General features: G+C 41.0%; 1 protein-coding gene across 1 annotated transcript in view; it reads right to left on the reverse strand.

The window, feature by feature from the left end:
- tub (TUB bipartite transcription factor) overlaps positions 1-17,077 on the reverse strand; it is a gene marked incomplete at its 3' end in the record, with an annotated part of 51,478 nt that extends 34,401 nt beyond the window's left edge. The window contains exons 1-2 of the mRNA XM_084057704.1: positions 16,949-17,077; positions 1,565-1,616 (exon numbers count right to left, since the gene is read on the reverse strand). Of these exons, the coding sequence (XP_083913830.1) occupies positions 1,565-1,616; positions 16,949-16,986 (90 nt within the window). The 5' untranslated portion in view covers positions 16,987-17,077. The remainder of the gene's footprint in view (positions 1-1,564; positions 1,617-16,948) is intronic.
- Between the last annotated feature and the right edge of the window lie 388 nt (positions 17,078-17,465).

The raw sequence follows: 17,465 nt of genomic DNA on the forward strand, positions 1-17,465 counted from the left end.
TAATAATGCACAATTATGATTATTAATTTGATTCAAGCTAAACATATCTTAATTTCAGTGTCCCGTTTCAGTATCAAGAATCGCAAGAGCCGCCACTGATTTAACTATAGTGTGATAGATGTGGATTTTGCACTTTGCTGTCATGGCTGTTTAAATCATTCAAGATTCAAGATTCTCTATTGTTAAGCATAAGGGAGAGGAATTTTGAGGTTTGGGCTCCTCCACATTGCGGCTGAAAAACTGCAAAAATTGAAAATAAAATTGAAAAAAAGACTGTGGTAAAATCAATTACAATATCAGTGTGTGTGTGTGTGTGTGTGTGTGTGTGTGTGTGTGTGTGTGTGTGTGTGTGTGTGTGTGTGTGTGTGTGTGTGTGTGTGTGTGTGTGTGTGTGTGTGTGTCATCACATTCACTATAAAAGCCAGACTACAAGTCCTTCCCACCAGACTCAACCTTTCCATATGGTTTCCCACCAGTCAAGCTCCTCATTGTCTGCACCACACCACAGAACAGATCACTGAAACACTGTCACACATCTTGAATGGCTGTTATGCATACAAAGGGATGTACATTGCACGCCACGATAGAATAGTGGAACTCATCGCAAAGGACATATCAAAAAATCATGCACCCTCAGTGAGAAACAAACATTCCCGTGTCATTTCATCCATGTTTCATCTCTGTGATAACCCAGACATATTTACATCTTTGACAGCTAATACACCAGATGTTGTTGTGGTTGATGAAGAGTCCAGAGAGGTGTTTGTATTAGAGATAGCCTGCACCTTTGACCTTAGCCTAGAGGAAGCCTTTATGACCAAGGTCATTAAATACCAACCACTTCTACATACCATCTCAGAGCTGGGCTATAGGTGCAGACTATTTGTTTTTATATTTGGCAGCCTAGGACATAGAACCCACAGACTGGTTGTTAGAGGGTTCCAACAACTTGGGATGCCCAAAAAGGAGGCAAAAAGGCTGGCAAAGTATTGTTCTATTTCTGCTATAATTGGCAGCCGTCACATATGGCGGAGACGCTGTTACTTATACCCATAGAGAAACTGAGTGACATGCTTATTGTATCATGAAGACGTATTCCATGATTTTGTGATGTAATCTCACTGCACCTTTAATATTTGTGTCCTTGTATACTCTCCTTTGTGTGGACATAAATAAATGGTTAAAATGTGTGCGTGCGCGCGCGCAGTGCACACGTGCGTGCGCGCTTGCATGTGTGCATCCGTGCATGTATTTATTTGTGTGTGACGTGACTGTGTATATATCATTTATTTATTTGTGTGTGACGTGTGTGTGTATATATCATTTATTTATTTGTGTGTGACGTGTGTGTGTATATATCATTTATTTATTTGTGTGTGATGTGTGTGTATATATAATGTATTTGTTTTCGTGTGTATGCTGTGTAGCTTTGGCACAGCAGCACTCTCACTCTCTCATCTCTAAAATAAACGTCTCTCTCGTTTACAACAGCGCTGTACTGATCCAATCAGATATGCTCTCTGGCCGCTGAAATGCACAATAGAGCGTTGACAGAGACACCTACCTGTCTGTCCAGTTTCTGCTGTCGGAGGTTGCTGCCTTCATCGTCTAAAGTGCTACACAGAGAAGGAAACAAAACAAAGAAGGATGTTAAATAACCACTTAAGCCCTATACCAGTGGTTCCCAAACTTTTTAGGTCAAGACCCAAAAGAGAAATTAGACGTTTGCCCGGGACCCAAACTAGGGAAAATAGCAGATCTACAAGCTCACAAAACGTCACTTGGCGCCACGTTGCTGCTCTTTTCACTGCTTCTTAAACGTTTTTCAAATGTATTTATGTTAATGATTAGATTTTTCTATTTTATTCATTAAATACTTTTGGAAAATGTTTGTTGTTTTTAATTGATGATAAGTTGTGACCTTTTCTGTTTAAACTTTTTTAAATCTTTTGAATATAGCCTACAGTATATATATATATTTTTTTTTTATGTAAGAAACAAAAAAGGGGATATTTACTTGCGACCAGGCCTGGAATTTCGTAATATAACTCTTTGAGTTATATATTAAAAAAACAGCCCGTTCACTTCCTTGTTAATCGATATGGAAGAATGGCTGTCTGTTGCTTTCTGGCGAAAACAGCCTACATTAAGCCTTCTTCTGGAATTTCGTAATATAACTCTTTGACTGCCAATGACGAGATTTCTCGCCATATTTTGCTATGGTGCAGTATGCCAATGACGTGTTTTCAGTGGTTTTCCACTAGATGGTGCTATTCGCTCGCCTATGGGTCACCGTTTGGCTCCCAGAGAAGCAAAGAAGCAAAGAAGCAACAGGTCATGTGATCGCAAAAAAAAACAGCCCGTTCACTTCCTTGTTAATCGATATGGAAGAATGGCTTTCTGTTGCTTTCTGGCGAAAACAGCCTACATTCAACCACTAGAATTAATTGAATTTAAGGTATTGAATGTATGGTATACTGTAGACTATCTGCAGTGAAATAAATAAATGATGGTATTACAATCTGATCCATGCTCAGCCTTGCACCAATCAAAGTTACTGGATTGGTTTAAAGATGGGGGCTCAGGGGAGTTAAGAATTCAGAATCTCAACAAAAGACACTGGTGTCTACATGACAAGAAAGAAACAGAGGAGAAAGTGGTACAGTAAGGCCACTGTGGCCTCAGAGCATGCAATGTTTTTGAGGGGCACAAGGCCAAACTGAGGGGCAACAACGGCCATGGCCTTCCTGGCCTCCCTGAAATTCCTGCCCTGCTTACGACCCATAAAAGTGGTCCGCAACCCAAGGAAACAGTGCCCAATACACTTTGTTGTACGGCGATAGCCGATCTACAAGCTGGCAACTGACTGAGCTATTGGCTATTTTAGATATTTCTAAAACACTTTCTGCTACAATGCCCAAAATGGGGAGGCCAGGTTGAAAGTGCATAATCACACACAACAAGTTTTGTTGATGTACTGTATGCACTCAAGGTGGGATGGTGTTCTCTGAAAAGGTTTGTTTCATTGAATACTGTGAGAATGCAGCATACTGTAAGGGAGAGGGGTCTTTTTTTAATTCAAAATAAACTGCATTTCAACATAACTTAACCTCTTGGTCAAGAAACAGCCACTATGACTCTATGAAAAAGAATAATGCATCAAGGACAGCATACACAGCATTGTACAGATATTGAGTGGATCAGGGGAGGAAATGATTGAAAACACATTATGTTGCCTAAAGTGATAGCAGACCTATGTTGCAGTCTGTTAGGCCAACTTCAAGATCAAACAAGGACAAACAATTAATATAAATGAAATAGCCTTCAACGCAACACATCACAATATGATTTGGATAATGAAGACTGGTTAAACTGTGTTAAACCTGAGGGTTTCACACTATTGAATAGTGTAACAGTTTCAACAAACTACCAACCATTTTAATGAATGAAATGGCCTCACAACAAACTATATAATTCCAATCCCACTGTTTACGTATTTCACACACAGGTTGTAGTGGCAGCTATTCTCAATAGCACCACTTGCTGGTGTGGTTAATGAAGAATGATGTCGACACAAACAAGACCCATCAGCAGACTGAGTTGATAGCAAATAGTTGTGAAAATCTTGGCTCCAATTCCTTCGGTAGGACTTGCAATTAATCATTTTAGCAGGATCCACCGTCCCAGACCTGGCTTCGGTCTGTATGCACTGCACAACCAAGGTTATAATGACATTGACAATTTAAATTTATGATGATCGCTTGTTTAGAAGAGATGCCATGCTTGTTGTTTACAACATAATATTCATCATTATTATATTTATTAGGGGGGGGGGGGAGTCAAATGATTACTTTCGTACGACTTGATAAACGTACTAAGCTTTGCTCATGCTAAATCACTGATTGTTCAATGTCAAAGGAAAGCTTTCCATATGGAAGGCTTTGGTATAAGCTGTCTGCTTCATTACATCTATTGACATGTAACAGGTGATACGACAAAAGCCTACTCCCTGGGGATGCATTGCTCCACTTGCTCAGGTGTCACACAATGTTATGCCTGTTTTTTAAGTCATACTTTGGTGCCATGCAATATAGCATTTTTTTAAAATGTCTGTTTAACCACTTAAAGCCTATATGGGTAACCTGAGTCCCTCAGGGCTCAATACTAGTGTATTTTCTGTACAGCTTTCGCTGAAAATAGCCGATCGACAAGCTCGGTGGTACTGAGTAATAATAATAATAACAATAATAATAATAATATAGTGTTTCGGAATTTCAGGTCAGTAGTAAAGCAGTATTTTTTCAGTCATAATACTGATAATATGTAGGCCTACAGTAATTGAACACACAAGACCCTTGTCCTTTCTTTACATTGTTATAGCATTTATAGACGAGCAACATTGCCTCAACAATTGTTGATGATGAACCCTTTTTTTTAAATCAGTATCTGAATTATCTGATTATAGGTATAATAAGCAGAGAAACATTATAGTGTAAGCACAAAGCTTTCAAAATAATCATGTCACAAAAAACTGGACCGCTTTAATTAAGTTATTTTCTGAACCAATAGTTCTGTGTCATGGAAATGTGAGAGACATCTAAATTCTTCCCCTTGTCTTACACTGATACCCTTTTTATTTCATAAACTTTATAATAAAACAATTATAATAGTAATGATTTTGGCATACAATGGAATACAATTAGGAGGCCTTGTGCTCAGCACAGTTCAAGTGTAAAACCATTAACAGCATGCAACAAAGATGAAAGCTGAAAGAACATTATGAGAGTTGGAATATTGCATCAATTTATCAGGTCACTTCTTAAAGGGTATGTGATTTACTTTTGTTAAAATAAGTGTTAAATAGCTCAATATTCTGACAGTACTCATTGCTATAGAGTGTTTGTTCAGTAAAAGGAGTCTCCCATGTCTCTCCAGCTCTTTAAACAGAAAATGCATTTTCAGTGCTCTCTCCTGATTGGCTTAAATGTTGTCACCTACCTGAAAATGTACTAAATTCTTGGAGATACCACTGTGACCGAACAAACTCTGTAGCAATGATTACTATCAGAATATAGTACTTTAACCTTTTTAACCAAAAAATAATAATATATATAAATATATATATCACTTACCCTACCTTTAATCAACAATGACAAAGTCTTTCTTTGGGGGAGGGGGGGTGAAAAAAGGTATATAAAAATTATAAGAAATTAATTTAAAAAGTAACACGGTCTCCTCACGCATTAGAAGGACAATATCAGTCACCAGAAGAGACTGTTAAAATGGAGTTTGCCATGCGTTTGTATAGGAAGGGGGCGTGTCTGATAAAATGAATATCAAATATCTAAATGCTGAATCAAGCAAATTAAAAACTGCCTGTGGTGAAACACAAAAGTCTGAGTAGACGATAAAATGACCTCAAACATGTTTGAAAGTGAAATATCCCTTTAAAAAGGCAGAGAGAGGTTTCTTCCAAGTGAGCTGGATGTCAAGAAGCATCCACACAGTGAGAGAAGGTTAATGAATGGTTTCAGATTAATTAGGCTGCTGGGGGAAGAATTGTATTAGAGAGAGAGCGGGACAGGGAGGCTGGTGAGGCACCCATTCAATACCGGAACGCATCTCTGTCATTTTAGATTTCTTTGGCTATTCAAAAATAGCAGATATACAAGCACAGAGTGCCGCGCTATGAGCTTGTTGATCTGCTATTTTAGAAAAATCGTGAACATTTTGGAATATATATTATATTTTCTAAAGCGAACATTTGTAACTCAAATCTTTGCTTCTGGGGGTCCCTGGAACAAAATATTTTACAAATGTTCGCTTTAAAAAATACATATTCAAAGATTTGCAAACCTTTTACAATCTTTCAAAAATAGCAGATCTACAAGCTCATAGCGCGGCTATGAGCTTGTAGATCTGCTATTTTTGAATCGCCAAAGAAATCTAAAATGACAGAGATGCGTTATGGGATTGAATGGGTTAAGGACTATGAAGAGAGACTGACATGCATGGCGATCTCTCAAAATGTGTTCTTTTCATACCTCTTGGAACCAGTGATTCCAAGAGGTATGACAGCAACAAAGTACATTTACTTGAAGTTATGTAAAACGTTTTTAGTATCTGTACTTTACTTGAGTATGTGTATTTTTTGGATGGCTCTCACTCCACTACATTTCAAAGACAAATATTGTACTTTTGGCTCCACTACGTTTCTAGGAAGGGAAAGGGCACATGAATTAACCACTTAAGCACTATAAACTGTATAGTGAAAAGAGCAGATCTACAAGCTCACAACGCGCCGCATCAGGGCACGTTGTGAGCTTGTAGATTGGCTTTTTTCACTATCATTGATATTTGTTGATCATTTCTAGAAAATCTTTGAATTTCGGGGGGAAATGTTCTAATTTTCAATACAGCAAATGCATTGATATTTAAAAGAAAAAAGTACAAAAGTACTTTGGAATTTGTACTTTAAAATCAGTGTTCACCAGTACTTTAACTCAAGTACGAATTTGACTGAGCAACTTTCACTTGTTGAGTAATATTTGACCAGGAGCATCGATACTGTGACAAGTACCGAGCGGCAGTGCCTCACAAGGTAGAACGGCCGCTTGGGAACCGAAAGGTTCCCAGTTCCATCCTGAGCCCCTCTAGAGTTAGTGCCCGAAGTGTCCTTGAGCAAGACACTGAACCGCTAATTGCCAATGAGCAGGTTGGTGCTTTGCATGGTTTCCTCTGCCGTCGGTGTGTGAATGGGTGTGTGAATGGGTGTGTGAATGGGTGAATGTAAAGCCTTAGATAAAGGCACTATATAAATGCACCATTTACCAAGTACTGGGGTGGTTGAGTACTTAGTCCACCACTGATGAAAAGAGATTGACAAGCATGGCAAGCTCTCATCCTTTTACACATCTTAGAACTGTGTCAACAGTCAATTTGAAAAAGGAGTGCTCATTTTCTTCCGTCAAAAAAAGAAATGACGTCTCGGAGGTACCGAGACTAGGGGGGGACGATTCTGTCCCTATTAGGACATAACTCGGACGGCGCTGAGTCAGCTGAAGGTGACTTCGCAACACTCGGCACGCCGACTCGCTCACCTAAGCTCGCTCGGCGGTGCCTCTCGTGGCTCAAGTCACCTTCAGACGGCGCGCCTCCGTCGGTGAAAACGAGTGCCTTTTTCAATCTGACTGGTTTTCCAGTCATACTGTGACATATATATCTATCCTTGGATGGCTCCAGCTTGGAATCTATGCAGAGCCTATTCTAGTTGCTAGTTTATTCATACTGTAACTGACTAATAGGCATAATAAAAAATACATTTTACCTCCCACTCTTAGTCAAGCACACAGAAAAACAAAGCACTCAACATCTGCAATCAGTGTAATCAAGTGTGAGAATAAGCATCCGACTGGAATGTAATGACACAGAACTGTTACCTTGGAGGTCAACCACCTCATTATTGTCAAGAGACTCATTTTAGGGCTGGGCGATATGCCCAAAATATCATATCACAATATTTTTCAGTACAATGTGATATGATATGACATATTGTTTGTCTTATTTTTGTCTTATATTTTATAAAACAATTGTCATGGTCCTATTCCATTCAAAGCGGTCGGTTTTCTTTAACGTTTTAATTCTGCTGCAAGGGGAAACAAATTGATTCACTTAAAAATATGCAGTATATATTGTTTTGTTTTGCGATATGTACATCATTGATGAGGGTTAGTAGAAATCGATATCTTTTCATGGATCCATGACGGTATATCTTCTTTTTCGGTATACATTCCAGTAGGAATGCCCAATATTCAAATACAATATTGGCCGATATCCGATATCCGATTAATTGCATTGTCTAATCGACCGATACTGATATCGACATTGCACTACAAGTTTCCAGTAGGGTTTAGGGTGAGACTATGTTTTCGCCCGTCTGTCCGTTCGTGTGTCCTTGTATGTGTGTGTGTGTGTGTGTGTGTGTGTGTGTGTGTGTGTGTGTGTGTTTGTCCGTCTGTCTGTGGGCACGCAAATGTGCAAGCACACTCCCTAGAGGCCAAGGAGAAACCTCTGCCCCAAATCTTTCACATCGGGCTGTTATAGCACCACCAGGAGGCCGATTTTTGCTAAACAGATTTTTTACTCCTGCAGATTTTGTCCAAACATCAAGCCAATCAGTACACATTATCTCTATAGTCATGTGATCATGACGGATCTGTCAGATTTTTCATATTCCATCCTGATTGGCTAAGATTGGCCTCCAAAGTTTGCAGGAGTGGCCCGTTTTGATCTCTCAGATTCTATTCTGACAGACTACGATTGGCTTTCAAAGTTTGCTGGAGGGGCCTGCTTTACTCCCTGTAGGCAAAGGAAGAATTTTCACCCAATTTATTTTCTCAAATTGACCAGTTATACCGCCACCATGAGACAGATTTTTGCTACAGCTTCTACAGATTTTCTAAAAACCTGTACGCAAATCCGTATACATTATCCATTCCGATGGATTGGATATGATTGGCTTCCAAAGTTAGTGGGGGTGTCCGTTTTGCACAAAATGCCACACATCATGAATAAATCGCCCGATTGCTGGGAAAGTTTGCATGCATATTCCCACTAAGCTAAGGAAAACACTGATTGAAACGGCAGCCTTCATCATCACAAAATGCTTTTTCAGCTTCAAATTCAAAGATAAATATAGCTGCAAGCAGCAATTAGCGGTTTCGAGAATAATGGCAGACTGGCAGACTGTGACAAGAGTGGCAGACTGGCAGACTGGCAGACTTTGACAGAGTGGCAGACTGGCAGACTGGCAGACTGGCAGACTTTGACAGAGTGGCAGACTGGCAGACTGTGACAGAGTGGCAGACTGGCAGACTGTGACAGACTGTGGCAGACTGGCAGACTGGCAGACAGACAGACTGTGGCAGACTGGCAGACTGGCAGACAGACAGACAGACAGTGACAGAGTGGCAGACTGGCAGACTGTGACAGACTGGCAGACTGGCAGACTGTGACAGAGTGGCAGACAGACAAACAGACAGACTGTGACAGAGTGGCAGAGTGGCAGACTGGCAGACAGACAGACAGTGACAGAGTGGCAGACTGGCAGACTGGCAGACAGACAGACTGTGGCAGACTGGCAGACAGACAGACAGTGACCGAGTGGCAGACTGGCAGACAGACAGACAGACTGTGACAGAGTGGCAGACTGGCAGACAGACAGACAGACAGTGACAGAGTGGCAGACTGGCAGACAGACAGACAGTGACAGAGTGGCAGACAGACAGACTGTGACAGAGTGAGAGAGAGAGAGAGAGAGAGAGAGAGAGAGAGAGAGAGAGAGAGAGAGAGAGAGAGAGAGAGAGAGAGAGAGAGAGAGCAAAGTGCACATGTCTGAATTAACAGGGTCATGTTTTGCATAATGCAATTTAAATGTAAACTGTGACAAGTGGGGTTTGAGCCGTGGACCTTTGGCACATGAGACTAACACTGTATTGATCAAGCTATTCAATCCACAGCCTTGGTCAGTGAGAAGGGAGAATCCAACAAAACAAAACAAAACACAAAAGAGGGAATGAAGTACATCATACATTGAAAACAACTACTCTCAATAAGCATTTAATTTAACAATTGCATGTTTATTCATTGATACAGTCATGTTGTGTGCAATGCAATTGAGTTGAGGTCTGCATGAGGTGAGATTTGAACCGGCAACCCTCTGGTATCAAGGCAGATGATTAAGCCATTGGGCCAACAGACCCGAACTGATGAAAAGGGAGTTCACACACATGACACACTTTCACGCAAATTGCTCAGAAATAGTGGATTTAAATGTTTTTCAAACTGCTCAAAATTGCAGACAATCTAAGGGCGGAGTTTACTGGTTAACAATTGCACATGTATTCATTGATACAGTCATGTTGTGTGCAATGCAATTATAATGAATTCTACATGACGTGGGATTCGAACCAGGAACCCTGTGGTTTCAAGGCAGATGATTAAGCCATTGGGCCAACAGACCTGTACTAGTGAAAAGGGAGTTTACACACATGACACACTTTCACGCAAATTGCTCAGAAATCCTTGGTTTAAATGTTTTTCAAACTGCTCAATATATTTCGGAATGGAAACTAGTGGAAAATAGTCGATCTACAAGCTCACAACGCGTTGCTATCTAAAAAGGTGTGAGATTGTAGATCGGCTATTTTCACAAGAAAGTATGTCATACATAAAAAAAAACTACTCTCAAAAGCATTTCGTGTTATTGTCTAAACATTGCACATGTCTGAATTAACAGGGTCATGTTTTGTACAATGCAATTTAAATGTGAACTGTAATAAGTGGGATTCGAACCAGGGACCTTCGGCACATGAGACTCACACTCTACTGGTGGAGCTATCCAATACACAGCCTTAGACAGTGAAAAGGGAGAATCCAACAAAACAAAACAAAAGCGCGAATGAAGTACGTCATACATTGAAAATAACTACTTTCAAGTATTCATTTCTCGTCATCTTTAACAATTGCACATGTATTCATTGATATAGTCATGTTGTGTGCAATGCAATTATAATTAAGTCTACCTGAGGTGGGATTCGAACCGGCTACCCTATGGTTTCAAGGCAGATGATTAAGCGATCAAGCTATTGAACCAACACACCTGAACCTGTGAAAAAGGGCCTCAAACATGTATTTGACACAGTTTCATGCAAATTGCTCAGAAATCCTGGATTTAAATGTTTTTCAAACTGCTCAAAATTGCAGACAATCTAAGGGCAGAGCTTACTGGTCAAAGTGATACATGTGTTCCTCATGAGTCAAGGCACATGTGTAAGCAGGTTTAACGGCTGTCGGCCAAACGAGGCATGACTTTTGCCTGTTTAAAGTTTGCATTTTCAAAAAATTGCTATAGCGCCCCCCTTTGACCAATTGGAGTAAGATTGGTTTCAGTGATACTTGGAAGGACCCTCTACAATATTGCAAAGTGTCAAACAAATGTGAGTCTGCATGTATGTGTTAGGGGCAGATGAATAATTTAAAAAAAGCTGCAATTTTCATTGGCTTATAAAAGCTTAACGTTTTCACTTATGGAAAATCCGCTAAGTTACGTCTGTCGGCATTGGTCCAAAGTTCATGTGTATACAGTTTTGTACAGATTGCTCATAAATCCCAGGAGGAGTAGGCTTTTTACTGCTTTTTACTGCTTTTCATAGAATTCGAAATGGTGGGAGATCTAAAGGTCAGAGGTCAAAAGTCAAACAGTGAAAGTTGTTAGGCATGAGGAGACGCATGTGTGTATCGAAGTTTCATGGCTGTAGGTCGAACAGGGCATGAGCTGTACCTGTTCAAAGTTGGCATGTTCAATTGAGTGCTACAGCGCCACCCTTTGGCCAATGGTTGTGAGTTTCGGGTTTTCGCCGTTTGGCATAGCCCTCTACCATATTGCCGAATTTCATAAGAAGTGACCAGGCGGCTAGGCCAGAACTGGCAAAAACGGCGGAAGAATAATAATAATAAATATAGCTGCAAGCAGCAATGAGCGGTTTCGAGAAAACTGGCAGACTGGCAGACTGTGACAAGAGTGGCAGACTGGCAGACTGGCAGACTTTGACAGAGTGGCAGACTGGCATACTGGCAGACTGGCAGACTTTGACAGAGTGGCAGACTGGCAGACTGTGACAGAGTGGCAGACTGGCAGACTGTGACAGACTGTGGCAGACTGGCAGACTGGCAGACAGACAGACTGTGGCAGACTGGCAGACTGGCAGACAGACAGACAGACAGTGACAGAGTGGCAGACTGGCAGACTGTGACAGACTGGCAGACTGGCAGACAGACAAACAGACAGACTGTGACAGAGTGGCAGAGTGGCAGACTGGCAGACAGACAGACAGTGACAGAGTGGCAGACTGGCAGACAGACAGACTGTGGCAGACTGGCAGACTGGCAGACAGACAGACAGTGACAGAGTGGCAGACTGGCAGACAGACAGACAGACTGTGACAGAGTGGCAGACTGGCAGACAGACAGACAGACAGTGACAGAGTGGCAGACTGGCAGACAGACAGACAGTGACAGAGTGGCAGACAGGCAGACAGACAGACTGTGACAGAGTGACAGAGTGACAGAGTGGCAGACTGGCAGACTGGCAGACAGACAGACAGACAGTGACAGAGTGGCAGACTGGCAGACAGACAGACAGTGACAGAGTGGCAGACAGGCAGACAGACAGACTGTGACAGAGTGAGAGAGAGAGAGAGAGAGAGAGAGAGAGAGAGAGAGAGAGAGAGCAAAGTGCACATGTCTGAATTAACAGGGTCATGTTTTGCATAATGCAATTTAAATGTAAACTGTGACAAGTGGGGTTTGAGCCGTGGACCTTTGGCACATGAGACTAACACTGTATTGATCAAGCTATTCAATCCACAGCCTTGGTCAGTGAGAAGGGAGAATCCAACAAAACAAAACAAAACAAAAGAGGGAATGAAGTACATCATACATTGAAAACAACTACTCTCAATAAGCGTTTCATTTAACAATTGCATGTTTATTCATTGATACAGTCATGTTGTGTGTAATGCAATTGAGTTGAGGTCTGCATGAGGTGAGATTTGAACCGGCGACGTTCTGGTATCAAGGCAGATGATTAAGCCATTGGGCCAACAGACCCGAACTGATGAAAAGGGAGTTCACAGACATGACACACTTTCACGCAAATTGCTCAGAAATACTGGATTTAAATGTTTTTCAAACTGCTCAAAATTGCAGACAATCTAAGGGCGGAGTTTACTGGTTAACAATTGCACATGCATTCATTGATACAGTCATGTTGTGTGCAATGCAATTATAATGAATTCTACATGACGTGGGATTCGAACCAGGAACCCTGTGGTTTCAAGGCAGATGATTAAGCCATTGGGCCAACAGACCTGTACTAGTGAAAAGGGAGTTTACACACATGACACACTTTCACGCAAATTGCTCAGAAATCCTTGGTTTAAATGTTTTTCAAACTGCTCAATATATTTCGGAATGGAAACTAGTGGAAAATAGTCGATCTACAAGCTCACAACGCGTTGCTATCTAAAAAGGTGTGAGATTGTAGATCGGCTATTTTCACAAGAAAGTATGTCATACATAAAAAAAAACTACTCTCAAAAGCATTTCGTGTTATTGTCTAAACATTGCACATGTCTGAATTAACAGGGTCATGTTTTGTACAATGCAATTTAAATGTGAACTGTAATAAGTGGGATTCGAACCAGGGACCTTTGGCACATGAGACTCACACTCTACTGGTGGAGCTATCCAATACACAGCCTTAGACAGTGAAAAGGGAGAATCCAACAAAACAAAACAAAAGCGCGAATGAAGTACGTCATACATTGAAAATAACTACTTTCAAGTATTCATTTCTCGTCATCTTTAACAATTGCACATGTATTCATTGATATAGTCATGTTGTGTGCAATGCAATTATAATTAAGTCTACCTGAGGTGGGATTCGAACCGGCTACCCTATGGTTTCAAGGCAGATGATTAAGCGATCAAGCTATTGAACCAACACACCTGAACCTGTGAAAAAGGGCCTCAAACATGTATTTGACACAGTTTCATGCAAATTGCTCAGATATCCTGGATTTAAATGTTTTTCAAACTGCTCAAAATTGCAGACAATCTAAGGGCAGAGCTTACTGGTCAAAGTGATACATGTGTTCCTCATGAGTCAAGGCACATGTGTAAGCAGGTTTAACGGCTGTCGGCCAAACGAGGCATGACTTTTGCCTGTTTAAAGTTTGCATTTTCAAAAAATTGCTATAGCGCCCCCCTTTGACCAATTGGAGTAAGATTGGTTTCAGTGATACTTGGAAGGACCCTCTACAATATTGCAAAGTGTCAAACAAATGTGAGTCTGCATGTATGTGTTAGGGGCAGATGAATAATTTAAAAAAAGCTGCAATTTTCATTGGCTTATAAAAGCTTAACGTTTTCACTTATGGAAAATCCGCTAAGTTACGTCTGTCGGCATTGGTCCAAAGTTCATGTGTATACAGTTTCGTACAGATTGCTCATAAATCCCAGGAGGAGTAGGCTTTTTACTGCTTTTTACTGCTTTTCATAGAATTCGAAATGGTGGGAGATCTAAAGGTCAGAGGTCAAAAGTCAAACAGTGAAAGTTGTTAGGCATGAGGAGACGCATGTGTGTATCGAAGTTTCATGGCTGTAGGTCGAACAGGGCATGAGCTGTACCTGTTCAAAGTTGGCATGTTCAATTGAGTGCTACAGCGCCACCCTTTGGCCAATGGTTGTGAGTTTCGGGTTTTCGCCGTTTGGCATAGCCCTCTACCATATTGCCGAATTTCATAAGAAGTGACCAGGCGGTTAGGCCAGAACTGGCAAAAACGGCGGAAGAATAATAATAATAATGAAAGCCAAGGAATGTAATAGGGTTCGAAGCCTTACAGGCTCTCGAAACCTAATAATAGTGAAAGTGTAGAGATGTAATAGGGTTCGAAGCCTTACAGGCTCTCGAAACCTAAATATTATATAAAATAAAATATCGGCTAAAACCAATATAATATTTTGATATCGGTTCAATGCCAATATTGCATTTTTAAGGTCTTTTTAATTGCCGATACTGATATAATGATTCTGAAAATATCAGCTCTACAAGCTCACAACCCGTCGCAATGCAACACTTTGTGAGCTTGTACATCTGTGAAGAATTTGGGGGAAAACGTTACTGGGGTCCCTGGCACAAAAGATTTTCAGATGGGGGTCCATGGCCAAATACATATTAACTTGGGTCCTTCACATGACAATGTTTGAGAACCAGTGACCTACAGTACAGCACTAAATTGGGACAATGTGAACTACAATAATGCAGTGTTGTGGTGGTTGTGTTACTTGTAGTGTGTAACCTAACTAACTTAGGTAATGTACAGTGTAGCTCTGTTCTATCCTGCAACCACATGATTCATGGTTGGTGTGTCACCAACACATAACTTTAAAAAGGTGCTGAAAGTGATCTTTTTTTGTTTAAAATAAAAAGTTTATTGTTAAAAAGTTAAAGCTCTAAATTTCAATAGTAATTATTGCTATAGACAGTTACTAACAGTAACAGGGGTCTCTCCGTCTCTCCAGTAAACAGAAAGAACATTTTCAGGTGTGTTACAAATTTAATTCGATCAGGAGAGAGAACCCCACAAAGCTTGTGTTCCACTGCCAGTTTTGTCTGCTCATTTATTTGTTTCATCACTACACTTCCGTCCGATTTCACTTGTTTATTGGAATATAATAGAGCTATGTAACACTTATTTTTAACAAAAATATCATTTACATCACCTTTAAGATGTGTTTAAAGTTCTGCATATTAAACGCGTGTGTGTGTGTGTGTGTGTGTGTGTGTGTGTGTGTGTGTGTGTGTGTGTGTGTGTGTGTGTGTGTGTGTGTGTGTGTGTGTGTGTGTGTGTGTGTGTGTGTCACGGAGAGAGAGAGAGAGAGAGGGAGAGAGAAAGAGAGAGATTGTTATGTTGATACACCAGCATGACGTTGTTTTGTGTACATCAGAGCTCTACTGTAGGTCTCTTCAGTGACATTTCCCTGTGTATTCTTCTCTTTGAGTGTGCAGGTGTATATAATGGATCATCAGGGAGAATGGATGCACCATGTGTAACTAAGTGCAGTGTTTACAGGGCTGTGACCTCAGTCATTATGACAGACTGGTCTGGCTCAACAAGGTTGGGGGATTGAGAAACGGGGGTGGGGGGTGTTTAATGAGATGGGCTACCGCTACACAGTGCAGCTGTGTCTCTAACTCACAGCCTTGCACAGAGGGCCATACATTTTTCATGGCAGCTTCCATGGGAAGAGGTGCTTATTGCTCTAGGAGACCATCCATGCTGTGGGTCTAGAATGAAGAGGAGGTTCAGAAAGTGTAGCATGATCATGTCATAAATTATGCTGCTGCTTGCTGCTTACTCCCCCGTGGAGAAATAAAAACATGAATATGTACTACAGACAAGGAAAGAAAGTCCAAGGGCATGGATATGAAAAAGTACTGATACAGTAAAAATTGATCGGTACACGGAAATGAGACACTGAGATAAATACATGTGATAATGTCAGCATTATTACAATGTTCATACAGCAATTCCATCCAGCGACAGAAATCCATCCTGATACAATATCTCACTGAAAACAGTGATGGAGAGAGATTTAATTCATGTCACTTATAGCAACCAAGAGCTTGTGGAGTCAATGAGGTTTCAGTCAAAGGGAACAGATCAGCAACAGACTGAACTGCCAGTAAGATGCAAGGGATAATTGTTTTACATTCACACATTTATGTGCACATTCATAAACACATGCATTGCACACACATACGGACCGGTGCACACACATTCACACACAAACTTCCCAATGTGATTGTGGACGACTGAGTTAAATTATGCAAAACAGTATCTAACTGTGAAGTTGAGGAGTTTTTGCTCTATTTCAGCATATCTCATTTGTTGCAGTGTTTCTCTGAAAAAAGAAAATACATAATGCTATATACACAGTATTTCTAATTATACCATGGGAACAGCAATGACAACATGATAGTAAGAAATCCTTCTAATTGAATCAAATCCAATCCACTGCAAACAAACAGGCTGACATACAAGCTAATCCCAAATACAGTACCTGTCAATCTATTGAATATGTATTTCCCACTATCTATGTATTATACTGTATATATAAAGCATCCATTATATATATATGTATGTATTTACAGTATATATATATATATATATATATATATATATATATATATATATATATATATATATATATATATATATATATACATACACAGAGAGAGAGAGAGAGAGAGAGAGAGAGAGAGAGAGAGAGAGAGAGAGAGAGAGAGAGAGAGAGAGAGAGAGAGAGAGAGTACCTACAGTACCTGTAGGGGATCCAATCGGAGGAGTGCTTGGAGCTCATAATGTATCTATCGCACTGACAGCTGGTCCCTTCCGAGAGTGAGGCCAACGGCCTGCGACGGTGACAGCACGAGTGACCGTGGGGTCTGGTGACAGTGATCACAGCAACAGAGCCCACATAGCCTGTTCATCCTCTGCACACAGCCCCTCGTATTCCCCAGCTTCTCTCTGTGTTCCTTTCCGATGTCCGCTGATGCTGAGCGGCACGTCTAAGGCAGATCTCAGAGTCTGGAGATAACTGATGGTCCAGATGCAGAAGCCGCACTCTTCAGTCATGCACGGCGGGCTCACAGAATAAACCCCCGTGTGCGTCTGTGTCCTCTCGCCCGTGTGCACGGTCCCATCAATTCCTCTCCTCCTCACGCCCGCCTCTTTCTCGGCACCTCTTCTGCGCTATCTTCCCCCGCTCTTTCTCTCGCGCCCCCCTCCCTCTCTCGCTCTGTCGTTCGCTCTCTCTCTCTCTCTCTCTCTCTCTCTGCA

This window comes from Gymnoscopelus microlampas, assembly GCF_963454915.1.
Source record: "Gymnoscopelus microlampas genome assembly, chromosome: 1".
NCBI classification, from domain to species: Eukaryota; Metazoa; Chordata; class Actinopteri; order Myctophiformes; family Myctophidae; genus Gymnoscopelus; species Gymnoscopelus microlampas.